This window comes from Lynx rufus, unplaced genomic scaffold (genome assembly GCF_022079265.1).
Source record: "Lynx rufus isolate CCGP_SWC_20201006 ecotype Redwood Valley unplaced genomic scaffold, mLynRuf1.p SCAF_1, whole genome shotgun sequence".
Classification (NCBI taxonomy): domain Eukaryota; kingdom Metazoa; phylum Chordata; class Mammalia; order Carnivora; family Felidae; genus Lynx; species Lynx rufus.
The window spans coordinates 208,228,375-208,248,176 of NW_025814823.1; the positions used below are offsets into that span (position 1 = coordinate 208,228,375).

At 36.6% G+C, this 19,802-nt stretch overlaps 1 protein-coding gene across 6 annotated transcripts in view; it reads left to right on the forward strand.

The window, feature by feature from the left end:
- The window catches only part of RICTOR (RPTOR independent companion of MTOR complex 2), a 120,965-nt gene extending 101,375 nt beyond the window's left edge, over positions 1 to 19,590 (forward strand). For 3 of the 6 annotated variants that reach the window (XM_047093281.1, XM_047093305.1, XM_047093323.1), the window contains 9 exons: positions 218 to 1,226; positions 1,509 to 1,580; positions 4,736 to 4,913; positions 5,660 to 5,744; positions 6,498 to 6,731; positions 12,613 to 12,768; positions 13,102 to 13,225; positions 14,759 to 14,897; positions 15,012 to 19,590. In XM_047093281.1, coding sequence (XP_046949237.1) covers positions 218 to 1,226; positions 1,509 to 1,580; positions 4,736 to 4,913; positions 5,660 to 5,744; positions 6,498 to 6,731; positions 12,613 to 12,768; positions 13,102 to 13,225; positions 14,759 to 14,897; positions 15,012 to 15,086 — 2,072 coding nt within the window. In that variant the 3' untranslated portion in view covers positions 15,087 to 19,590. The remainder of the gene's footprint in view (positions 1 to 217; positions 1,227 to 1,508; positions 1,581 to 4,735; positions 4,914 to 5,659; positions 5,745 to 6,497; positions 6,732 to 12,612; positions 12,769 to 13,101; positions 13,226 to 14,758; positions 14,898 to 15,011) is intronic. The other 3 variants (XM_047093295.1, XM_047093288.1, XM_047093315.1) reach the window with 3 other exon arrangements.
- The last annotated feature ends 212 nt before the right edge of the window (positions 19,591 to 19,802 follow it).

The window sequence follows — 19,802 nt, forward strand, 5'->3', positions numbered from 1 at the left end:
AGATCCTCATAATGACATAATTTCACATCTCACTCAAGTTCAGACACTTGGTCTCAAGAAGTTCTTATGTGGCTTCTCAGCAGTTTAATCCTTTATTTTTGACATTTTTTCCCCAGATGACTGTTAAACAAAAAATTCTGGAAATACATCACTAACAGCTGCTATGCTTTTGTTTGTTGTTTTTTCTGTGCTTTTATTAACAATCCTTTGATCATAGGTATGTTCATAATGGAGGACGACCGGTTTGGCAGCAGCTCTACTAGTACATTTTTTCTTGACATCAGTGAAGACACAGAGCCAGCATTTTATGATCGGCCTGGACCTATAAAGGATAAAAATTCCTTCCCTTTCTTTGCTTCTAGTAAACTTGTGAAGAATCGTATCTTAAATTCGCTTACTTTGCCTAATAAAAAACATCGTAGTAGCAGTGATCCAAAAGGAGGGAAACTGTCATCTGAAAATAAGACAAACAACAGGCGGATCAGAACACTTACGGAGCCCAGTGTCGACTTTAACCATAGTGATGATTTCACACCCATGTCCACAGTACAGAAAACATTACAATTAGAAACTTCATTCGTTGGGAATAAGCACATTGAAGACGCTGGTAGTACTCCAAGCATTGGAGAGAATGACTTAAAATTCACCAAGAGTCTTGGTACAGAGAATCACAGAGAAAACACAAGCCGAGAGAGATTAGTTGTAGAAAGTTCAACAAGCTCACATATGAAGATACGTAGCCAAAGTTTTAATACAGACACTACAACAAGTGGAATAAGTTCAATGAGCTCCAGTCCTTCACGAGAGACCGTAGGTGTGGATGCTACGACTGTGGACACAGACTGTGGAAGTATGAGTACTGTGGTAAGTACTAAAACTGTTAAGACAAGCCACTATCTGACGCCACAGTCTAACCATCTATCTCTCTCCAAATCAAACTCAGTGTCCCTGGTGCCTCCAGGTTCTTCTCATACGCTTCCTAGAAGAGCACAGTCCCTTAAAGCACCCTCTATTGCTACAATTAAAAGTCTAGCAGATTGTAACTTTAGTTACACAAGTTCTAGAGACGCCTTTGGCTACGCTACACTGAAAAGATTACAGCAGCAAAGAATGCATCCATCCTTATCTCACTCTGAAGCTTTGGCATCTCCAGCAAAAGATGTGCTATTTACTGATACCATCACCATGAAGGCCAACAGCTTTGAATCCAGGTTAACACCAAGCAGGTGAGCAGATACACACTTAAAAATGAACAATAACGGTTGCATTTTAACAGGCTTAAATGGAAAGCATTAGGCAGGTTTTACATCTACATCAGCCTCAGAACCGACCTATTAGAATTGTTTACTATGGTAGGCTGTAAGCTCCTAGTTACCCGATATGATTTGAAATGGATTCTTGCAGCTGCGAGGGGGGAAAAGAAATTCTATTAGGCCCTGAAAATAAACATACATGCTTTTCAAGGACACACAAGTCACAAGCTTTTTTTTATTTCTCGCTTCTGCAAGGATCGATTTTAAAAAGAAGCATGTCGGGGGAATCAGGAGCTTAAGACCTACAATAACAAACAACCTTTTCAGGTAGGTCAATTTAAGGCTCCAAAAGTTGACCTTACTATTATTTTTTTAAGTAACGACAGATTTCAGTGAAATTCTTTTCATTTTGTCTTAAGTAGCTGTGATTATTTGGTAGGAACCTAATGAACATTAAATGAATTCCTTGGCTCTGAGGATTCAGCAGTAGTAGTTTGCCTACACTCAAGAACATGTAGGGAGTTTCTGTGCCATATCTAAAGATTAGATCAAGTTGATCAAAATAAACAGCTTTGATTTTACCTTTAAAAGATAGGCAATGTTAAATTTGACTGTTGGCAAAGATTTTTGTACCCATTCTTTGTTGTTGTTGGGCCAGTTACTTCTAAAAACTTTCTTAGTTTTTGGTTATTAATTTACATTCATTTAAATGGATTAGTATTTGTCAAGTGCTGAGAATAGTGCCTGACACCTATCATCATCATCATCATGGGTAGTTACTTCCTTACGTAACCCATTTGGCTCTTATACAGCCAAATTCTTCAGAACATTAAGATATTATTAAGCAGTTTTGTTTCAGTGATGCTAATGCATTTAGTAGAAGGGGTTCCTTTGCAGCGGTAATAAATTGTATTTCATTTGATAGAATTTTATAAATTATGCAGTAATGTCTCCTCTACCAGGAACTCACCTGGCTTTGGCAACCTCATCAATCAGAACAAACACAGGAAAATCTCTTAATAGCTTACTAGTCTAAATCTATGCAGTGAGGTTCATGAATTTTATTCAAAAGAGATAAGGTACCTCTGACCCAAATTCAGAGTGTGTTGATACTTAATCTAACAAGCAGGGATATCAGGTTTTCAGGCCTATGGAAGCAAAAATGAAAAGCTTCTGACTGGTGGAACACTCTTAACAGGAAAAGACAACTGATAAAATTGATAGCAAAGGAGGAAACTTTTATATTACAATAACGTATTTGAAAACTCAAAGACCAGCACAGCAAGCAGGGGCAGTAAACATAGCACAACAAAGTAAGCAGTAAGAGTTGCACCATCTGACAGCTCAGTGCAGTAACCGAAGCACCATTAACTCTGAAGCATCCTGTTCATTATGTGTCATTGAAGCAGGCATTTCTATCCAAATTGTTGAAAGCACAGATTAGAAAGTTGTACTGCTTAAATATTCATAAGAATAGACCAGAAAAAGACAGCTACCCCAGATCATTTATTTCCAAACCAGTCTGGATTCTTAGAATCTTATTTCCTGTATTCTCTATTAGACCAGGAGAAGGTGGTTTGGGAATTTTACTCCTGGAGTAAAATGTCAGGTTATTGGTGTTATAAAGGATGAATAGGTGTTTTAATTTCTTGGGAGGGAAATAAATAAAAACAAGAAAAAAACAGGAGAGCCAGGAACAGCTTGTACGAAGGCATGACAGCATAACGAAACTTCATGTTCATCAAATCTTTCATTTGTTCTTCAAATTGTGTTGAGTACTTGCTGTGTACCAGGTTCCATGGGGGTAAAATTGTGTTCCTACCCCTTTCCTTTATTGAGTTCATTCAGAGAAAATGAAAATGATGGAAGATAACTACAAGTTTACTTTAAAATAACAGTTTGGAAGCCAGGCTGAGAAGGATTATTATTCTTTGTTTTTTGTTTTTTTGTTTTTTTTCTCATAAAATTAAAAAAGTAGGCTTGTAGATACCTGTGATATAATGGATGGCACGAATCCGTCTTAAAAAATCATGTCTCACTGAGATGTCTCCTTTGGACATGATACAACACTCGATTAGGAATCCTTAATCCTAAATTCTAATCCTGGCACTGAGTGAATGAACTTGAACAAGGAACAAGGTTTCATAAATTATGCTATAATGTCTCATCTGCCTGGAATTCAGCAGCTTTGCAAACTTCCTCAATCCAGAACAAAACCACGCAGACTTCAGTTGCTCACTGTTGTGAATCTGTGTAGTAAAGTTCATGAATTTTGGAATATCTAGGCCTCAGTTGCCTTATCTAATGGAATTTGGACTAGATCAGTGGCTTTAAGCTTTTCAAATGTTGCGTTTTAGGTAGAGAAACTCTTTCTTCACAAAAACATTTCTATGGAAACCCAATATGGATAATAGATTAAAATGGATCTACTTAGTTGAGATAGGGATTGGGAGGGCAAGTGATCCAATAATTCCTTGCTTTATCTGCAGTACTCCTTTAAGAGTTTTATGGAGCAAGAGAGGTTTAACAGAATACAATTTAAAAACCGCGGACCTATGTTATGAAATTTGTCATTTTCAACTGTGAGTGGTTTTTAAGCGGACGTTAGAAATTAGTGGTTTTTATTATGATAATCTTAATAGCTACTATTTATGAAGGATTTATTTTGTATGCATTATAAAATATTTTTTCTAAATATCAGGTTACATTATTAAATTTTAAATGACTTGGGTTTCCGAATGCCAGTGTACATTAACTATGGAGCCTTGTGTAGTGCCTTGTATAAACAAAGCAGGCACCTACTAAATATTTTAGCATGGATGTTGCATGAATAAGAAATCTGTATGAGAAAGATGTATCTTAGGGAAATATCAGCATACCATATTTATTATGGCATCACTAGTAAGGCGTGCTTTGAGGAAATACCAGTGCTTCAAATAAGACTATCTTGTAATATTTACAGATGATAACATTATTGCTGTTTTGTGTCTGTCTTCTGTGTTACATAAATCTTGTTGCCACACAATAAGTGTTTATTCTTATTTTTCATAAAAATAATGTTAAATGGAGTTAATAGACATGCCCTTAGTTAACTTATAGCAAAGTTTGTAGTTTGAAAGGATCGTGAAGATAATCCTTGGATCATACCTGTGACTTCTAAGATTTGTTTTGTTTTGTTTTGTTTTGCTTCTAGATATTGAAAGTTCTAATTGCCCACCTTGACACTTTTACCTGGGAGGCCATAGCAGTTGTTTTTCCTAACAGTCTCATTACTGATGATCTTTTGTATGTCATTTTGTAACAGCTAAATAATTTCAAGTGTTTTCATGCACTTAATAAATGATGGCACTGTTTAGTACTTGACTAGCTACTTATCTTTTGTGAAGTTACAAAAATAAATTATAATTTCATATAAATTATATATGATTAATATTACAAATCAAGAAACTAATGCAAGTGCATTTTTTTTTACGGTTTTGTAGGTTCATGAAAGCTTTAAGTTATGCGTCATTAGATAAAGAAGACTTACTGAGTCCTATTAATCAAAATACCCTGCAGCGATCCTCATCAGTGAGATCCATGGTGTCCAGTGCAACATATGGTAGTTCAGATGACTATATTGGTCTTGCTCTTCCAGTAGACATCAATGACATATTCCAGGTATCATAAGTCGTCTTGTTTTCTTACTAGTTGGTTTCCTATTATTTCATATTCTATGACTCCTTGCTAGAAATTGTATCTTCGAGCAAATACTGTTTTAGGGGAAGATCATTTTTTAAGGCAAGTTTTGTTTAAAGACGTTTCATGATGGAAACTGTTTCACCTTTCTCTACTATTCTGTACTTTTTAATTTAGTATTTCCAAGTCCCGGAACATGATCCTTCCTTCTCTTCCCAAACCAAATCAGCATCTTGTTTTATTTCTTTATCAGTATATTCTCTATAGAAGTTTAGTGAAACTTTAACTGCTTTTTAGTCACATTTGACTTACCCTTGTGTGTTTTTTCACATGTAACATTGTGGACGTTTCACAGTACATTCCTAGGTTTTTTTAAACCTATGTATCCTGTATAAGGCGGCCACATGTGCCCAGTATATAAGGTGGCCCTGATCCCAGCAGATACTCACAAACATCTCCATGGTAGATGGTACTGAAGAAGACGCATTTGCTCAGGAGTCTAAAGACATTTTAGATAAATTCTAAAATAATCATTCAATATTTATTGAAATTACCAAGAATAAATAAAGACTTTAAGGATTTTATTTTGTCAGATGTTGGTAATTTAAGCCTCTTTAGTGAACTGTTTGTGGTAGGTTCATGTGCTATAGTAATTCTATTTAAATTGCATTTAATTTAATTTTGCTAATATTCATAAAGTGAACTTCTTCATAATTTATCTATTTTAGGTAAAGGATATTCCCTATTTTCAGACAAAAAACATACCTCCACATGATGATCGAGGTGCCAGGGTGTTTGCCCATGATGCAGGAGGTAATGCATGGTTTAAGTTCTTTTGAGACTCCTCTTTATATTAAAAAGAAAATTGTTTTTAAAACAAAATTGATCTAAAGAAAAATATTTTTAGTAGGATGACATTAAAAATTCAGATATACTTACTTTTGGGTCAGCTTAAAAATTATACCAAAATAATTGCGTTAATTTAAAATTAAACCACAGTATGTTTTTATTTTTATGAGGGACTTAAAGTGTTCTTCCAACTAAGCCTCTCAAGAAGACAAAAACTGGATCAGTTGATTTAAAAATTATGCGTGAAAAACTTGCAACACTAATTCTTTCAAAAGGTCTAAAAAACAGGTTTGGGGAAAAGAGATGAAAATATATTTTACGTGATCTCTGTTTGTTATGAACTGTAAGATTTTAACGAATATATGCATATCAGCCACAGATTAAAGCTTCATAATCTTGATTCTTTTTAAACAATTACCTCTTTAGACTTAGAATTATTACATTTCTTTATGGAAATACTGAGAATAATTGAAATGATGCCTTAATTGTATAATTTTAATTTTCCGTCTTCTATTTAAAATTTCATATTAAACTAATATATAAGCATATCTTCTAATTTTAATTTGCTAATTTAAAGCAAATTAGATTTTGAGTCATAGAAAGACTTCGGATTTTCTTCCCTAGTTTTTCTTCTTCAAAAATTCACATAGTTTGAGGTACCTTAAAAGAGATGTCATTGATTTTATCAGATTCTGTTTCATGTTTACTTATGCACAGGTCTTCCATCTGGAACTGGAGGTCTTGTAAAAAACTCTTTTCACTTGCTACGACAACAGATGAGTCTTACAGAAATAATGAATTCGATCCATTCAGATGCTTCTCTGTTTTTAGAAAGTACAGAAGACACTGGATTACAGGAACATACAGATGATAACTGCCTTTATTGTGTCTGTATCGAAATTCTGGGTTTCCAGCCCAGTAACCAACTAAGTGCAATATGTAGTCATTCAGGTGAGTGATTATAAGCTTTTCCACGTCATCTGAGTCTGCCCTAGTCACAAGTCATGTCCCAGCTCTGATGACCATCCCTCTTACTCCATTCTTACTACCCTAGCCTTAGTTCAGTCACTCATCATTTCCTATTGGAGTGTTAGTGTCTCTGTCTCCAGTTTTGGCCCCTTCCAATTCATCTTTCATACTGTTTTCTGGGATTAGTCTGTTGACAGTTCTTTAACTGGCTATTCATGCCCAACACATAAGACTCTTTGTGTGATCTGTCTGTTGTCCTTTATTGTTGTGTTTTTTTTTAATGTTTATTTATTTTGGAAAGAGAGAGCCAAGTGGGGGAGAGGCAGAGAGAGAGGAAGACAGAATCCCAAGCGGGCTTCACGCTGTCAGCACAGAGCCTGACATGGGGCTCGAACCCAAGAACTGCAAGATCATGACCTGAGCCGAAATCAAGAGTCTGAGGCTTAACCATCTGAGCCTCCCACACACCCCCTTTTTTTCTCTAATGTTAGTAAAATACAGTGTTCTATTAGTTTCAAGTGTACAATATAACTATTCAACAATTCTGGTTTTCTTTCAATATTTTTAAATTCCAGTATGGTTAATGTACAGTGTTATGTTAGTTTCAGGTGTGCAGTATAGTGATTCAGCAATTCTGTACATTACTCAGTGTTCATCGTGATAGGTGTGCTCTTGATCCTCTGCGTCTGTTTCACCCGTGGCCCCACCATCTCTCCTCTGGCAGTCACTATTTTGTTTTCTGTGTTTAAGTGTTTTTTTGTCTTTGTTTTTGTTGTTTTTCGAGAGAGAGCTTGTTGCGTAGGGGCAGCGGGAGAGGGAGAGAGAGAATCCCAAGCAGGATCCACGCCCAGTGCAGAGCCTGACATAGGGCTCAATCCCACGACCACGAGATCACGACCTGAGCCTAAATCAAGAGTTGGGCATTCAACTCTTGCTGAGCCACCCAGGCACCCCTAGTCTAACATGATCAGAGCACTTACACTAGACTACAGCTGGGCAGAATCATCAACACAAAGTCTGTTGTATAGTAAGGTGTTGAGTACGTCATGTAATTGATTAAATACTCTGCTGAACGTGAAACAGAATGGCTTTGTGGGAACAGGACGGTTGTAGTGTATTAGCTGTTTACTCTCATGATCACATGGCCGACAGAGCTGTGGCTCGCTGTCACTGTCCAGCATCACGAGAGAGGATCATACCGCAGATCGCTAGCCCAGGGAAAGATCTAAATTCCAAATTTAAAGCAGTTTCTACTGAATGTGTATCATTTTTGCACCATCATAAAGTCGACCTGTCATCAGTTGAGGACCATCTGTATTAGCAATTTCAAATTAATATGTGTTTATATGAGCATTTAAAGTGTTTCCATAGATATCCTTTCTTGGTGAATATCATTTAGCCACACTCAAGAAAAACCTGGTCATAACTAAAGTTCTCTGAGTTCTTCTAAATTTCTCCTTGATAGTCTGATTCAGAGCTTTCCAACTGATGGGTTGCAGCATGCTGATGCACCATAAATAAGATATGGGTATGCTAAGTTAATTAATTCCCTTAATGTTTCCATGCCCCCTAGGGCCTGGGTTTGGACAAACCCTTGGCCTAGGCACTTTCCACTGTGAACAGCGCCGTCCAGGGCCCTAGTGTGCTGTAATTATTCTCATTTCCTGTGAGTGAGAGGTTTGGGCAATATTGTTCTGATGTATTATACACGGTAGAAAATAGTGTGGTTTTAAATCATTTGGCTCTACATCGTTTATGATATTTTAGTTTCTGCAAGTTCTGCTTCATTTATATACTTATTCATCAAACACTTATGAAACGGTTACGATGGATTTTACTATACTGTTTTCTACTTAATTTTATCAAACAAGAAATAGGGAAACCAGCCCTCCAATTACCTAGTCAGAAGATAGTCACAGCTAATTCTAATCCCTTTGTGACCTGTAGCTGGGAGAGTGATTGGCAGAGAGCCTCGTGGGGTTTGGGACTTGTGAAACACTTGCTGGAAGCAGAAAGGTGCTCACCTTGGCATAGCTGTCAGAGCCTCTCGGCTGGTGCGCCAGTGACGTGAAGTGTTTCTAGGGAACAGCAGGGGAAAAATCTGAACTGGGAAATGATTGCAGTTTGTTACTGATACCCATCTCAGAAGCATGAAGGGAGGAAGGCCAAATGGTTAAAAAGTCACCAAACTTTTATTCATTCATGCCCTCGACATAATATTCATTATGCCACTACCGTGGGCCAGACATTAAACTAGATGCCAGGAAAACTTTTGTGAGGGAAGGAAAACAAAAAATAACACACTGTTCTTACACTCTCTGAGCTTCAGTTCAGTGGGGGAAAGAAATGGATGAATGGATTGACTGATCAGTCACTTGATCAATTGATTATGTAAATACAATACTGCATTTGTAATAAGTGTCATCAAGGGTAGGTACATGGTATTAGCAAAGGAATACAACCAAGTAGAACACAACCAAGTCAAAGAGGAGACTTCTGAAGAAGTCATTATTGAGCTGTGGTCTAAAAAATGAATAGAAGCTAACAAAGTAAAGACTGGCATATAGAGAATTTGAAGAGAGAGTGAACAGCCAGAGCAAAGGTCTTCTCTTATGAGAGTGTACGTGGGAAGTAGGAGGGACTGAAAAGACACCTGTGTGAATAGAGCTCAGAAAGCAAGACGGAAGAGGATGTATGACCTAGAGAGACAGGCAGAGACCTGGCCCTGCAGATCTCTTGCTGCCCAGAGTATGGTCAGAGGACCAGCAGCATCAGCATCACCTACGAGTTTGTCAGAAATGCAGAATCTCACACTCCACACATAGAATCTGCACTTTCACGAGATTCCCAGGTTGTTCATGTGCACAGTACAGTTTCAGAAGCATTCCTGTAGGCCACCTGGAAGATTTTGTATATCAGAAAGAAGACATCCGTATTGTCCATGGCAGATAACTAAAAACTAATCCCTGTCCTATTTAATGACCATTTTAAAGGAACATCAAGACTAGAGCTCATTTCATTCTTTAGAACATCTGGTCTGGCAGTTGTTCAAACATGTAAAGCTCAAAGGAAAGGCTGTTGGAAGAGGGTATTTGCTAACATCCTGTTCTGCTTCTGCCACCTTCACAGATGTTCGTGCAATTATATAGTTCTAGTGTACTTAGAAGAATGAGTTGTTTGTTTTTTTTTTAAATGAGAACGGATGACATGTTCAGAGATAGGATGTGATTCTAACAGGTTAGACATGTTAGGAGTCATCATCGCTGGCTAAAGGGAAGGCTGAAATATATAAAAGTTTATAAGTTTTCAGAAACATGTCAGTTGAATATAGTTTAAATTTCTTACTGTTCTTGTGCTGGAATATTTTGTCATCATAGTCCCTGGGGAGTTCATCAACTGAGTCTAAAATAACATGTTCGTCTTTTACCTGGTTATTCAGCACTACTGCTTTTTTTTTTTTTTTTTTTTTAATTTACATCTAAGCTAGTTAGCATATAGTGCAACAATGATTTCAGGAGTAGATTCCTTAATGCCCCGTACCCATTTAGCCCATCCCCCCTCCCACAACCCCTCCAGTAACCCCCTGTTCTTCTGTCGGTTGCCTTTTAGTTTTGCTGATTGTTTCCTTTGCTGTGCAGAAGCTTTTTATTTTGATGAGGTCCCAGTAGTTCATTTTTGCCTTTGTTTCCCTTGCCTCTGGAGACGTGTTGCATAAGAAGTTGCTGCAGGCAGGATCAAAGAGGTTTTTGCCTGCTTTCTCCTCGAGGATTTTGATGGCTTCCTGTCTTACATTAAGGTCTTTCATCCATTTTGAGTTTATTTTTGTGTATGGTGTAAGAAAGTGGTCCAGGTTCATTCTTCTGCATGTTGCTGTCCAGTTTTCCCAGCACCACTTGCTGAAGAGACTGTGTTTATTCCATTGCATATTCTTTCCTGCTTTGTCAAAAGTGAGTTGGCCATACGTTTATGAGTCCATTTCTAGGTTCTCTATTCTGTTCCATTGATCTGAGTGTCTGTCCTTGTGCCAGTACCGTACTGCCGTGATGATTATAGCTTTGTAGTATAGCTTGAAGTCTGGGATTGTGATGCCTCCTGCTTTGGTTTTCTTTTTCAAAATCGCTTTGGCTGTTCAGGGTCTTTTCTAGTTCCATACAAATTTTAGGATTATTTGTTTTAGCTCTGTGAAGAATGCTGGTGTTACTTTGATAGGCATTGCATTGAATATGTAGATTGCTTTGGGTAGTGTCGACATTTTAACAATATTTGTTCTTCCTATCCAGGAGCATGGAATCTTTTTCCATTTTTTTGTGTCTTCTTCAATTTCTTTCATAAGCTTTCTATAGTTTTCAGTGTATAGATTTTTCACCTCTTTGGTTAGATTTATTCCTAGGTATTTTATGGTTTTGGGTGCAATTATAAAAATGGGATCGATTCCTTGATTTCTCTTTCTGTTGCTTCATTCTTGGTGAATAGGAATGCAACCGATTTCTGTGCATTGATTTTATATCCTGCAACTTTGCTGAATTCATGAATCAGTTCTAGCAGTTTTTTGGTGGAATCTTTTGGGTTTTCCACATAGAGCATCATGTCATCTGCGAAGAGTGAAGTTTGACCTCCTCCTGACCGATTTGGATGCCTTTGGCACTGCTGCTTTTTAAGTACATCTTTAGTTCTCAAATCTTTTGGCAATAGTTTTACTTTTTAAATCCATGAATGATGAAGTAGCATGTGTTATTTTAAGTGCCTGAAAGACACATGATTTCCTTAATAACCAGAATTTTAAAACTATGCCAATTTATAACTATTCTTTTCCAAGGAACCAAAGCATTTTCTGCTTAGTATTATGTAAATAGTAATCTTAGGAAGTGCTTAGAGGTGAGAGGAGAGGGTGATATCTGTTTTGTGGAAAAAAACCATAGGGGGAGATTGACATTGGTTTGGTTTCCTGGGCTTTAAAAATAGGGCTTTTTTTCTGTACTGTGACAACGTGCTATAGTAGAAAGACTACTGGACCATCTGTCAAGAGCTCTTACCTTCTGGCTAAGTGTGTGTCTCCTTTCTCTGAATTTCTTTTCTTTCATGAGATGAGAGCCTTAATTAATTTCCAGTATGTCTTACAGTACGAAGGTTGTATGATTTTATAGGTTGACCCGTGTTACTCCCTAAAAGGATAGCCAAAGACTTTCTGATTTCCATTTGCCCTAATCACTTTAAGTGCTCAGGAAAATTTTAAATAAAAAAATTAATGTCATCTTAGAAACACTGAGATGTTTGGTTGACTTCAAAATCCCATCTAGGAGTACCTTAGCAATGCATGGGAAGGGTAGTAAGTTTAATTCTAAGGAATGAACTGATGTAAGCCCAGGGAAGTATGATTCTTATATTGGTAATTATTAAATGGGGAGAAAGGAAATCATAGAATAATAGTATAGCATAATCTTACCACACCCAAAGAATAAGAAAAAGAAATTTAAAATAGCAAAAGATCTTAAAGATACATATATGTCAAACTTTTTAACCATATTTCCCTTTAGGGAGGAATTTAGTTTGGGGGTGGGAGTCATGGGTGAGGGAGTAGATAAGGTACCTTCGTGTTTTATTCTATATATGTCTTTATTTGAATTCTTTAATCACATAGTTTTATGTTATTTTTGTAATTTAGGAAAATTTATGTATAAAATCTTTAGAATTTAACAAATTTCACTATCTGAACAGTCTGAATTTATTTCCAAGATCATTATGGAAAATGTTGCAAATTGGAAAGAAATTAAAAGGAATCATCTCCTCTCTGGTATATAATGCAAGCATAGGAATTAAGCCATTATAATGATACTTTAATTGCAATAATTCATTTTTTCTTCAGACCTTCAAGACATTCCATATTCTGATTGGTGTGAGCAGACTATCCATAATCCCTTAGAAGTGGTTCCTTCTAAGTTTTCAGGGATTTCTGGATGCAGTGATGGAGTGTCTCAAGAAGGCTCAGCCAGCAGCACCAAAAGCACAGAATTGTTGTTAGGTAAGTTTCAGATTCAAATCCAAACATGGTTAGTAAAACTATACTTAGTTTTGTGGTTGTTGTTGATAAATAATGTTAATTGATGTTATCTCAAAATTGTGGCAAGCCTGTTTTAGTCAGGTGTCCTTATCAGTACCTGTATTTAGTCACCTGAATCAGCTGCTGAGGTGTGTCCTTTTAGTTGGCTTCTTGCGTTAGAATCTTATTTCCAGAACGATCAGTAGATTATGCGCAGTTTATCTCTGTCTTAGATCTTTAGTTTAAGAACAAATTTCATGAGTTGTAATCATTTTCTATTGTGATAAAGATAAAATATTTTAATCGCCTTTTCAGGTGTTAAAACAATTCCAGATGATACACCAATGTGCCGCATACTCCTTCGCAAAGAAGTTCTGAGATTAGTCATTAATTTGAGTAGTTCAGTTTCAACTAAATGTCATGAAACTGGGCTTTTAACGTAAGTAAACCATGAGTATTCTCTGTTCTGCTCTTTAGGGTAAAAAAGATCCTTGAAACACTTCAAAAGTTAGACTTATTAGCTTACATCCATAGTTCTGCGTGGTATATCTGTGTGAGGCTAGATTTCCTTCGTGTACTTCAAACAAAATAATGTATTACAGTAACAAATGGAATGCAGAAGTAGGTATGTGAATCTATCTTCTGTTAAGCCGGACTTGAAGAGATCTGTAAAAATGTAAAACAATACCACTCTTCTCACTTTTTAGTTTTAGAAAATACTTTTTATTAGATGTACGTGTTTATGTTAACAGGTAATGGGCTTATTTTTTAAAAGAATTAATGTATATTTTGAAATCTTCTCAATTTTAATTTCTAATATGGTAATTAACAGTGACTGTAACCCACACAAAAATAAGCTTTTTGGGGTCTTGAATAATTTTTAAGAAAGGGTGGGAATCGTGAGACTGAACAATTTAAGATAAGTGGACCTATACAAAAACAAGTGATATTTTCTTGGTTTAATTCTTCCCCCCTATTTTTCCTCTTTCTCGTAGTACAAGTTGCAGAATTTTTATTGTTTTTCTAAAGCAGAGCAGCAAGATAAAAGAAAAGTTACATTGAACCATTACCATCTTCGATCTGCACTGTTAAAAAGCAGTGGTCTTCAGAAGAAACACAGTGCAGAGTCTCCTGTGGGCCTTTAAAAAAACAGTAACACAGAGGCGCCTGGGTGGCTCAGTCGGTTGAGCGTCCGACTTCGGCTCAGGTCATGATCTCACGGTCCGTGAGTTCGAGCCCCACGTCAGGCTCTGTGCTGACAGCTCCGAGCCTGGAGCCTGCTTCCCATCCTGTGTCTCCCTCTCTCTCTCTGCCCCTTCCCCACTCTCACTTTGTCTCACTCTGTCTCTCAAAAATTAAAAAAAAACAAAACAGTAACACAGAGGTCCTACTGCAGACTTTCCGGCCACACACTCTCTAGCAGTAGCAGGTCTTTAGCCTGTGTATTACCCCGCATACCCCACCCCTGATTCTGAGTTAAAAGCCACTGTTAGAAGGTGGAAGATAAAAGGAGATAGCCCAGTTAAGGATATTAATAACTTCAAACTAACTTTTAAAACTTCTTTCTATTTTTTTTTCTATTTTTTTTTTTAAGTTGGACGTGGAGCCCAACATATGCCTTGAACTCACGACCCTGAGGTCACGCCCTGAGCTGAGATCAAGAGTCGGACACTTAACCAAAAACTTATTTCTATTTAAAAATTTAATTTTGAAAATAGTTAAGTCATCCTAGGCGGATAAGTAAATTTTGCAATTTCTCATGCTAGTGAAAAAGAGTATTTCTGGTAACCCCAAACTTAAAATGTCTAGTTTAAGTGTGAGCTAGGGATATTTAATATTTTATATTCTTAGGCCAATATGCCATCGAATCAAAGTCTAGAGGAAAAACATTTCAAAAGTGATATTTTGGCGGAAAAATAGGTAAGTTGTTTTTACAGTTTTTATCCCACCATCATCTTTTCTTCGGTTTTAGAATTAAGGAGAAGTATCCTCAAACATTTGATGACATCTGCCTTTATTCTGAGGTTTCTCATTTGCTCTCACACTGCACATTTAGACTTCCGTGTCGGAGGTTCATACAAGAATTATTTCAAGATGTACAGTTCTTACAAGTAAGTAGCACTCGTACTTAGGAAGTTTACCTTCCGAGAATAATTCTGTGTTTGGATAAGTTAAAGGACAGATTGTATCTGTTGAAACGCTAGCAAGTCACCACTCTCTCCTAGATGCATGAAGAAGCAGAGGCTGTGCTGGCAGCACCACCAAAGCCACCTGCAGTGGACACAGCTGCTGAGTCCTGACCTCGGTGCTCATCGTGTGCATAGATGGACGCCATATATACTCAGACTTGCCGAGTTCCTAACAAAAAGCCTCAGAAAATGCTGACTGGGCGGCAAAGACAGGAGTAGCTTCTGTTCCAGCGATCACTGGTACACGCACAGTTGGAACTGCGGACTTCCCCAACCGGAACAACTTCCTCTTGTCCCTGTTGAGCCCTCTGGGGGTTCGCTGTTCATTACCACACTTTTAAGAATTTTAGTTACCATTATATGCAAGAGCCAAGCACTGAATACCTACGTAGGTTTTCTACTTTTTCCTTTTAAGAGCGTAACCACAGTGGAACAATAATAGGATATGCAGAAGCACCCTTCACACAGTTATTTCTGAATTCTTTTTTTAGGGTAAATCTAAAGATGCCTTGTTTGTTAACTAATTCGTGGAAACCAGGAATCGGTGTCTCTGAGGCTGCACTCCGTTACCACAGTGGGGTGTGCGAGAACTGCTGGTGTTATAGCGGGAACTTTGGCCCTTCCGCATCTTTCCTAATGTTTGTAACACTACTTCAGAGGTTTGTAACCTCAAAGCAAAAGAAGAGCCTCAACAACCCAGAACTTGTATAAGTTATTTTGATGTTACTAGACTTGCATCACAGTTTGTTTGTTTTCTGTCTCTTCACTTTTGTTGCAGTGTGTTGTTATAGGCTATCCGAACCAATTAAGGTTTTTCACTACAGTTCTTGATTCGTATCGAAACATCATTTTATAATTCAGTATTTCCCATTTGTAGAATTGCACATGTTTTCAGTGGACTTGTCATTTGCATCAACTTCCCATATCACCATTTGAAACAGGAACCAGAGCGAGCACTATTAAATGAGACCTAAAGCAAAAGAAAGCAGTAAGTTGACACTTGGGATTTCCTGAGGAAGAGATAAGTTTGCCTCCGATTTACACATTCCGTGGGAAAAGAAGAGCCATATTTCCTTAAAAAAAAATCATTAATGCAACTTTAATTATGATTAAAAATTGTAGTGAAAAGCCTTAAGTACCAAATTTTAAAGCAGCAGTAATTTAATTTTTTTAGATCAGTGTTGTTGTTTTGCACAAACTAAATGCGGTGATAGGTGAGTTTATCAACACAATTGCCTTTATCACATTTGTGAAGCTGTTAAGTTGATGAGGGCAAGGTTTTGTTTATTTGTGTGTTTAATTTGTATATGTTTAAAGATGTTTGGAAATCTTTACAGGAATTAAACATATATGCAAATTTGTATATAAAAATAGCATGGCCATCACCATTAGAATGCTTGTAAATGATTATCTTTTTTGAGGTCTATATATAATAGAAAAAAAAATCCAGCTGGACTGATTAGGACCCTTTTTTAATTCATTTGTTTATACCATTTTTACAGTTACACATCAGCTTTGCCACACAGTACCTTGATGAATATTTTCCCATATTACAGATTGTTTTTATAACGGGCTTGTTCTTTGAGATCTCTGTAAAGAACCCTGTGAACTAGGAAACGTAACTCACAGAGATACTGTGTTTTTTGTTCCGTTTTGTTTTGTTTCTGTTTTTTTAATTTACTGGCACTGAAAGTTCCATCCGGGATGAAGCACTTCATCTCACTTCATAACGCCTCTTGACCGCGCTTCGTCCGGTGCGTTCTCGCGTGCACCGAGCAGCAGCGTCACCGTCACAGCAGAGAAGGGCTGCAGGCTGCTGCTCGTGTTCAGAAGTGGTTCTTCGGATTTGCTCTCGTAAAACCAAGTGACAATAAAATATTGTTTTTCACTTTAATGTATCACTGAACCCAAGTGTTTATTTAAATGTTAACAGTACTTTTAAGAACGTTGGTTGCCTGTCACCTTGGTCTTTGGTCTTGGACGATTGAACTGCCTTCCAGAAACCAAATGTCAGAGATATTAGACCAAATAGTGGTTAAAAACTCCAAAGGAGGTAATTTAGTAATCTTATTCATTCATGATGGGGTTGACATATTTTAGACATTCATTTTAAACACTACCTCAGTTAATATAGAGTATAAAATCTGTGGTTTAATCCCTCAAAAGTTAATAGTAATTCTTTCTTAACACACACACACACACACACACACACACACACACACACCTGTCCCCATCCTGGACCTCATTTCACTCATCCATCCTGGAATGAAGTCTTTGTTACTATTAGCCTAACAGTTTTTTGTTGTTGTTGTTGTTGTTGTTGTTGTTGTTTTTTGACTTTTACTTTGAAAGACATGTATGTATGCATTATAGTAATTGCCTATAGCACTTAGTTTGGGGAGACAGAGTTTTGTGGTTATCAGTAATCTAAGGAAAAAAAAAGTCTGTACTTAAATGTATAGTGCTATTTGGTTTATCCATGTTTCACTGATGGGTCTAATATGTTTTCAAGTACTCATTTGTATAAAAGACTTTAATAATGCAAAATACTGACATGCAGTGCCAAGTGATTAACTTAGTATTTAAAAATTTTAAATTATAGCAGAAAAGATTAGGAATGGTGTCAGTGGTAATAGAAATAATTGAGAAAATCATCTATAAATAATAGATAACTACCAGACTATAAAGTACCAAAATAATGTCAATACTGTAGTTTTTTGAGATTTTAGAATTAATCTTAGTCCACATAAATTTGTACTATTGGTAATTATTGAATAATTGGGAGGAATTTGAGCAGTTGTGCTTGTTGTAAGCTGTGAATATCTAATTATAAAGTGAATTGTTATTTCTAATTGAAATTTTTTTTCAAGAACGGATTTCAGCTTCACATACTAAAGTAAATACTGATAAATGATAAGGAAATTAGAAATTAGTATTGATAATTAAATATGGTCTAAGATTTCTTATACTTTTATTTCCTATTTATGCCTAGGTAGATTTGAAGGGGGGAAATGTCTCCCTAATAAAAAATTTTCTAATAAAGATTAGTAGCATAAGTACGTTCTGTAAGACAGTGACATTAAAATAGAGGCTCTCTGGAGGTATCGATATACATCATTATGCCAGTTATTCTAACATCATGTGTACAAGTTCTTTTGAAATAGTAGCTTTAATAGTCTTCAGCTCTTTTATCCAGGGCTTGAGGTAATTAAAGCTGAGTTCTTCAGGGCACATCACGGTGGTAAAGCGTTCGACAGTGAGGCGTCAGTGCTTATTCTGATTTGTCTACTGCTCTTTATATAAATTGTTTTTTCATTCCATTCAGAAGATGCCTTTTATCCCCACATTAAAGCACAGATCATTGAGCAATAAAAACCCATCAAATTGTCCAGATTACAACCACAGTCGTTTTTGCATGGTAAGAGTGAGGTGCTAACTTTGTGTGAGATTAGCTTTGTAAACCACATTGGGAAAAGTCCTTTGGAAAGAAGGTTTTCCCCCTTTTGTTTTATGCTTCCAGTGTTGTCTCAGATCAACAATCCAATACACATGGGAAAAAAGAGAAGGTAGAACTAACTGAGAGAGTTTTGGGAGAAGAACTGATGGGATGAAAGAACGTTTCAGGTTTTCCAAAATGTAAGTTGGGGAAGGTCTCCCTTGTCTCCCCATTCAGGAGATCCATTATTACCAGCTTCATTTCCAGAGTATCACTACAGTGAGAGTTTCCTTATAAAAGCCTACTAGTGAAATGGATAGCAGTGTCTTTCAGACAACGTTGAAATCTGTGAGAATCTTTCTAGGAACATTCTTTCTTTCTTTTAGTTCCAGGTTTCCAGAGTAGATTTCATTCATAGTAGGTTTATATGACTCACACAGAATGTGGATTCCCCACCCCCCTTTGGAGTATTTTTGTAATGTAGGTGGATAGCTATGCCACAACACGCATTAATTGCACATCTTATTTGATTCTTTTTATAAAATATTTAATTTGAAGAATATAATTTATGCCAAAAAGTATACCTTATAATTTTGTCACTAAGTTGGTTGATTTAGCACAAATATACAAAGCGTTGGGGCAGAGGCGGGGAGATAAAAATTGTTCGTAGATAATAGTTGAAAAATGTTCCATTACTGGCCTGGCAGAAACCCTGAAGCTGCGTTGTAAAACAAATGGTGTAGATTAGTTTTGAAAAGTGGTAAGTGGTAAGGGATTGTGAATAAAATCTCGGACTTAATGCTCCCTAACCACACGATATTCTTTTTTTATTTAGTAATAAGCTGCTACATATTTGGAGGTTCTGGTGTTTGTAGGTCACTGAACAGACATTGAAATCTGATTTATATTGTACAACTGTAACATAGAAAGAAAAAGTATTTATATATTTTCCGTAAGAATATTTCATTGAGTTGTGTATAATTTAAAGAAGGTTTGTCCCCAAATGGTTTTGCTCACCTTGATTGTGTGCGTGTGTGTGTGTGTGTGTGCGCGCGCGTGTGTGGTTTTCTTGTTTTTGTATAATGTGTACAGTTTATGTCAAGGGCATTAAAAGCCTCCTGAAGCATAATCTTATCAAAGGGATACATTGTTAATAAAATGTACTTAAAATTCTTAAAACTTGTGTTGTTCTATTTGAAATTTTAAAACAGTCAGTGGATTGAATTGCGTTGATTTGAATCAGTGCCACTATGGCTGATACGTGTGACGCCCGGTAAAAATGACTTTTAGGTACTACAGATAAGAGTCTAGTTTCATTAACACATCAGTGGCCTACTCCAAATGTTTTAAAATATCTATACTTAGAAAACATTCTTCATAATCTAAGCAAA